General features: G+C 41.4%; 1 protein-coding gene across 1 annotated transcript in view; it reads left to right on the top strand.

The window, feature by feature from the left end:
* The window catches only part of LOC105983257 (F-box/WD repeat-containing protein 10-like), a 40,219-nt gene that overhangs the window by 26,548 nt on the left and 6,484 nt on the right, over positions 1-7,187 (top strand). Inside the window, exons 9-10 of the mRNA XM_013013098.1 lie at positions 2,826-2,984; positions 5,020-5,285. Coding sequence (XP_012868552.1) covers positions 2,826-2,984; positions 5,020-5,285 — 425 coding nt within the window. The remainder of the gene's footprint in view (positions 1-2,825; positions 2,985-5,019; positions 5,286-7,187) is intronic.

A 7,187-nucleotide genomic window follows, 5' to 3' on the forward strand; every position in this document is an offset into this window, starting at 1 on the left:
GTGGGTGGGTGTGTGTGGGTGTGTGTGTGTGTACTAGGGCTTGAATTCAAGGTCTCTAGCTCTCACTTGGCATTTTTTGCTCAAGGCTGACATTGTACCTGAGCCAGACCTCTACTTCTGGCTTTTTTGCTGGTTTGTTAGAGATAAAAGTCTCATAGATGCTGGGTATCAGTGGCTCACACCTATAATCCTAGCTACTCAGGATGCTGAGATCTGAGGATCACAGTTCAAACCCAGCCTGGGCAGGAAAGTTTGTAAGACTCTTATCTCCAATTAACTTCCAGAAAACAGGAAATGGCACTGTGGCTCAAGTGGTACAGTGTTCGCCTTGAGCTAAAGAGCTGAGGAACAGTGCCCAGGCCCAGAGTTCAAGCCCCACAACCAATTTAAAAAAAGGTCTCATGGACTTTCTGCTTGTACTGGCTTTGAACTTGAATTGTCATATCTCACCCTTCTGAGTAGGATTACACATATAAGCCACCAGAGCCCAACATTCCTATTAATTCTTCCCTGGGTAACTGGGATGACAGTATGTGCCACCACATCCAGCTATTGGTTGAGATGGATTCTTGCTATGTTTTTCCTAAGCTGGACTTAAGCCTTGATTGTTCCAATAATGCCTCCTGCTAGATGAGATTATAGACATGAGCCACCATGCCTGGCTCAATCCAAGATTTTCTGATGCCAAAGCCTGTTCTTTTCATTAGTAGTCTTTTCAATGATAGAAATTAAATGACCAAATATCACAAGATCCTATGTAAAGTATAGGCCCAGCTCAACAAAGATGAAAGAGACACACAAAGAGTTTAACCCTTCTTTCCCAGGGTGTCTCTTTCCTAGTACATGACTACCTCATAGGAAGAATAAGCTGTCCTTAGGAAAGGTACCAATTGCTGGGCATTGGTAGCTTACCCCTGTAATCCTCACTATTCAGGAGGCTGAGATCTGAGGATCATGGTTCAAAACCAGCCTGGGCAGGAAAGTCCATAAAATTCTTATTTTTGGGGGGGGGGTCCGGTCGTGGGGCCTGAACTCTGAGCCCGGGCACTGTCCCTCAGCTCTTCAGCTCAAGGCTAGCACTCTACCACTTGAGTCACAGCGCCACTTCCGGCTTCTTTTTTTCTGCTTATGTGGTGCTGAGGAATCAAACCCAGGGCCTCAAGCATGCAAGGCGAGCGCTCTACCACTGAGCCACCTTCCCAGCCCATTCATGAAATTCTTATCTCAAATTAACCACCCTGCCAAAAAAAAAGAAAAAGCCAGAACTTCTATCTATCCTATCTATCTATCTACCTACCTATCTACCTAAATATTTATCCATCCATCCATCCATTACATAAGGAGGATTCAAGCCACATTGTGCTTCTTGCTATATATATATGGATTTGGCAAGGCCTTGGCCACTAACAAGAGAGAAAAATCAAAGACTGCAAGACAGAGAATGCTTAGTATGTGCCTTGCCAAATCCTTATCTGCCTCTGAAATTTGACTAGCGCTAAAGCCAGTGGTTTGAGTCAGATGCCATTCTTTGTTGAACACTCTGTACCAATGATCATATTCTGTAAACAGAAACAATCACCTTCTCAATAAAGTTATATTGAAGCCTGCTAACAAGTAATAATATTGCTGAAAGCTAGGGGAGCTTAGTGGTAGAGCATTGCTTAGCATATTTGAGGACCTGGGTTCATCTCCAGAAATAGTTATTAGACTTGTCAGGATTGAATAAGCCATATATCTGGGTCCCAATTTGCATCCAGCTGTCATAAGGATTTTATTGAAGACATCTTTCTAAGTCTTCTCCTAGTCTCTCCCTTTCCTACAGATCATCTCAAGGGGACACCCATAAATCTAATCTGGGGTACAATTTTTCTTATTAATATTTATTTGCTGAAAGAATTAAAGCCACTAATTTAAGTCCAAAATGATACTACCCAGTTTAAGATTTTTGTTTTATATAATCCTTTTCCCTACTGTTTTCTTTTTTAATTTCTTCTTCTAGGAATCCTATTCAGAAGGAATCAAAACACTGAATGAGACAGGCACCAGTGGTTCTTATCTGTAATCCTAGCTACTCAGAAGGGTGAGATCTGAGGATAGAGGTTCAAAGCCAGCCTGGGCAGAAAAGTCTGAGACAGGCGCTGGTGGCTCACACCTGTAATCCTAGCTGCTTAGGAGGCTGAGGTCTGAGGATCGCGGTTCAAAGCCAGCAGGAAAGTCCATGAGACTCTTATCTCCAATAAACCACTGGAAAACTAGAAGTGGCATTGTGGCTCAAGCGGTGAGCGTATACCTTGAGCTGAAGAGCACAGGGACAGTGTCCAAGCCCAGAGTTCAAGTCCCACAACCAACCAAAAAAAAAAAAAAAGTCTGAGACTCTTACCTCCAATAAATTACTCAGAAAAAGACAGAAGTGGAGCTGTAGCTGAAGTAGAGTGCCAGGCTTGAGCAAAAAGCTAAGAAACAGAGTCTAGGCCCTAAGTTCAAGCCCTAGTACCAGCACAAAACAAAAACAACATTGAATGATTCTTCATATGACTTTTTGTGTAAGTAAATAGTTAGGCATCAAATTTGCCTTCAAACAATGACAGCAGCCTTTTTTGCTTTGTCATCTGTGTCCCTATGACTAAGTTTGCAGAAATGGGGTAACTACAGAACAAGAAAAGGTCTGTCTGAATGTGAATGGTTTATATCTAGTTTGTAGAATGTGAGAAACACCAGTTCTGTGGCCACTATCTCCCAGCCACATAAAAAAATACTCAAAGTACAAGCAAACCTAAGCAGCTTACCAGAGGTAGGTACTGCCTAAATGTGTTGTTCCCTGCCAGGGAGGTACTGCAAGTGTCCCTTCTCTATCTCCGGGTTATCAGCGCCTGTGCAGATGGCAAGATACGCATTTACAATTTTCTCAATGGAAACTGTCTGAAACTGATAAAAGTCGAAGCCAAAGGTGATCCTGTGCTGTCCTTCTTTTATCATGGCAACAGGTGAGTGGTAGTGCAAAGGTCAAAGCCATGATCAATTCTGGGGGATTTTTTTCTCTTCTGGGACACTAGTCTAGAATCATCAGCTGAAGCAAGGTATCAGTGTTTCCTTTTGATTTTGTCATTTGGGAGACTATTGTGCTTTGCACAAAACTTACTGGAGTTCATTTTTGATTCTGAATTATTTCTGGGTGTTCAATCAATGAGTGTATAATATAGTTCTTCTTTAAAGACCATAGTTCTGCTCAGAGGCAGCCTCTGAATACTCTTTGATCACATATCAAATAGCTCTGAGTGCCATCAACTGTCTCTGATGTAATTTCTAGTTGTGTCACAGTAGCGGGGAGTCAAGTGAGGGTGAGCTGAGCAAGTAAGTGCGCCAGTACGATGGCTGAACTTGTTTATGCTTCTGTGTTTGTTTTATAAGGATAGCTTTTACAAGCCAGGATACCAGTGGCTTACACTTGTCATACTATCTATTCAGGAGGCTGAGTTATGAGAATAGCAGTTCAAATTGGAGATGAGAGTGTCCAGGATTTCTCCCAGGAAAATCCTGAAATAGCCAGATTTGGAGCTGTGGTAGACTGCTAGCCTTGAGCAAAAAAGTTCAGGGACAGTGAGGCACAAAAAGAGAGAAAAAAGAATAGGTTTAGCATGACAGTATAGAAAATAACCAAACAGAATTACAAACTCTTCTCCAGACTCACCTGAGTAATCATTTAATGTCTCTAAACCATATTGCCTAACCTTTAATGGAAGTTCATTATAAGTTCATCTTAAAGGAAAACAAGATGCTGGCAATAAGGCTCAGCAAATGATTGCTTTTCATTTAAGAAGTGATAATCCTACAAAGGGTTGTGGTAGATTGCATGCCTACATGTCTGAGGTCCCCGGGTCTATCCCCAATACCCAAACAAAATGAAAACAAAAACACTTGGTTCTCACCCTTTTTCATCCAGAGAGATGATTTGTCTTAAAAAAAAAAAAAAAAACCAAGCCGGGCACTGGTGGCTCACGCCTGTAATCCTAGCTACTCAGGAGGCTGAGATGTGAGGATTGCGGTTCAAAGCCAGCCCAGGCAGGAGAGACCGTGAGACTCCTATCTCCAGTAAAACCACCAGAAAACCGGAAGTGGCGCTGTAGCTCAAGGGATAGAGTGCTCGCCTTGAACTGAAGAGCTGAGGGACAGCGCCCAGGCCCAGAGTTCAAGCCCCACAACCGACAAAAAAAAAAACAACAAAAAACGGGTGGGGGCTGGGAAGGTGGCTCAGTGGTAGAGTGCTTGCCTCTCATGCATGAGACTCTGGATTCAATTCCTTAGCACCATATAAACAGAAAAGGCCAGAAGTGGCACTGTGGCTCAAGTGGTAGAGCGTTAGCCTTGAGCTGAAGAGCTCAGGAACAGTGCCCAGGCCTAGAGTTCAAGCCTCACAACTGACAACTCACAACTCACAACTGAGAGCTAGAAAGGTGGCTCAGTTGTAGAGTGCTTGCCTTGCATGCATGAGGCCCTGGGTTCGATTCCTACCACGTTAGCAGAAAAAGCTGGAAGTGGCACTGTGGCTCAAGTGGTAGAGTGCTAGCTTTAACAAAAGAAGCTCAGGGACAGTGCCTAGGCCCAGACTTCAAGCTCCAGGACTGGCAAAAAAAATTTTTTTTGAGACAAAGTGTCAGTATATACCTCCAGGCTAACCTTGAACTCACAATCCTATTGCTTCAGCCTCTGCCTCTCAATTTGGATTATACTCCCACCTGAGATGATTTCCTTTATACTAAAGTACAAATAAGTGTGAAAGAGATCTCTTTATTGGTTTCGATTCCTTGAGTTTTATTCCAGAATTTCCAACCTAAATACAAACTTTACTGGGGTATACATTCAGGTCTTCAAACGGAAAGTAACTTCTATAATATTTCAATTTCTCTCTCTCTCTCTTTCTCTCTCTCTCTCTCTCACTGTCTCTCTCTCTCTCTTTGCAATTTACATTTTGGAGGGCTCCATGTGCCTTTCTCTTTCATGGGCAACTTGTTTTGGTTCTAGGATGGTGGTAAACACAGTGAGCAATATCCTCATGTTCCACTTTGAGAATGTGAAGTGGCAGTACTCCCAGGAAAGAACTAAAATAAAGAAGAAGGAGAAAGAGGAAGAAAAGGAAGAAATCAACCTTGATATTGTTTCCAAGTCTAACATTCGTCTTCATAACGTAAAAGAGTCTGGACCTAGTAAACACACAGAGATCCAGGAGTTACAGTCAAAAAAGACTTCTAAGTCCCGTGTTCTGGAGAAGCTATCCAAGTCAGCATCAGGTAAAGGAGATTAGTGATAGCTATCAAGTAGGAAAGGTGGTGCTAGATTGGTTTCTTTGTTGTATAGATTGACTGAGGGTTTCTTTGCATTATAAATATTTTAATTTTTTATTGTAAAGATACTATACAGAGGGTTACAGTTACATGAGCAAGGTAATGAGAACACTGCCTATTGAGCATTGTTACCCCCTCCATTGTTTTCCCCCTACTATCCCTTCCCTCCCTACCTTCCCCAAGGTTCTTTTTTTAAAAATTGTGATTAAGTGATTACATAATTTCCCAAATTTCACAGTATTATGGAATAATGATGCTCACTTAAAGTCACAAGCTCATTCTAACTTTCCTGGCGCAAATTGTCTGTCACGGTCTATAACATATAATGGTTTTCACATATACCCCATACATGTGATCAGCAGCATGGGGATTTTTAGTAGTGGTTCGACCAGATAAGTGGAAGTTCTTTGTTTCTTAAGTCCTGTTAATTTTGTCGTAGCACCTAACATTTTGTATTTAACATCCACTTATCAGGGAGACCATGTACCGTTTGTCTCTTTGCTCTTGGCTTACCTCGCTCAACATGATTTCATCTAGCTCCATCCATTTCCCTGCAAATGCCATTATTTTGTCATTTCTAATGGCTGCATAATATTCCATTGTGTATAGATACCACAATTTTTGGATCCATTCATCTGTGGTGGGGCATCAGGGTTGTTTTCATATCCTAGCTATTGTGAACATGCACTATAAATCTTAATCTTTTAGGAAAGCAGATGTCATTCCCATTAATTTATAGCTAAAGGAAATCTGATTTTCACACCCTACATTTTCAAGTTTATTCAAATCTTTATATGTTAGATAAGAATAGCCTTAATGCTTACCATTAAAACAATAACAAAACAAAAAAAGCAGCCATAAACTGCTTCATTTGGAATGGCAACTCCTTTATATTACTTCTTTTTTTTAAAATAAACTTTATTTCTTTCAAATGGGATAAGGGTTTTTTGTTTTTTTTGGGGGGGGGTCCAGTCATGGGGCCTGAACTCTGGGCCTGGGCGCTGTCCCTCAGCTCTTCGGCTCAAGGCTAGCGCTCTGCCACTTGAGCCACAGCTCCACTTCCGGCTTTTTTCTTTTTGCTTATGTGGTGCTGAGGAATCGAACCCAGGGCCTCAGGCATGCAAGGCAAGTGCTCTACCACTGAGCCACCTTCCCAGCCCTCCTTTATATTACTTCTTGAAGATAATTTTTAAAATCCTAAGCAACCAATACCGTATCCAAAATTCAACTCTCTCTATATATAGATACATAGAGTTTTTCCTCAAGATAAAGAAAAGAAGTAGGTGAAAATATAAGATTGGAGGTGTGGCTCAATAGTAGACTACTTGCCTAGCAAGCATAAAGCCTTGAGTTCACATATTAGTACCACAAAAGGCAAAACCAGAAAACTGTAGGTTAAAACATGCTCTAAGAATGTATTAGAGAATGTTTTCTCTTTGTATCTCTGAAACATAATGTATGTACCTGGAAGATACCAGTTATAAAACAGGTGTGTATGTATGTGAATGTATAGGGAAGGTCAGGGCTAAGGTCTTGACCACATGATTTGTTCCATTTATGGCATCTAAAGAATGAATTAACAAGGCTGCTGGTGGCTCATGCCTATAATTCTAGCTACTTAGGAAGCTGAGATCTGAGGATTGCAGTTCAAAGTTAGATAGGACAGGAAAGTCCATACACTAAACTTCAGTTAACCACTAAAAAGCCAAAAGTGGAGCTGTGGCTCAAGTAGTAAGCCTCAGAACACACACACTGTCACAGGCCGAAATTTTCTTAATAGAGACCCAGAAACACAACAAATCAAAGAAAGGTTGGACAAATGGGATTGCATGAAATTGCAGAGCTTCT

Source organism: Dipodomys ordii, unplaced genomic scaffold (genome assembly GCF_000151885.1).
Source record: "Dipodomys ordii isolate 6190 unplaced genomic scaffold, Dord_2.0 Scaffold19, whole genome shotgun sequence".
Taxonomy (NCBI): domain Eukaryota; kingdom Metazoa; phylum Chordata; class Mammalia; order Rodentia; family Heteromyidae; genus Dipodomys; species Dipodomys ordii.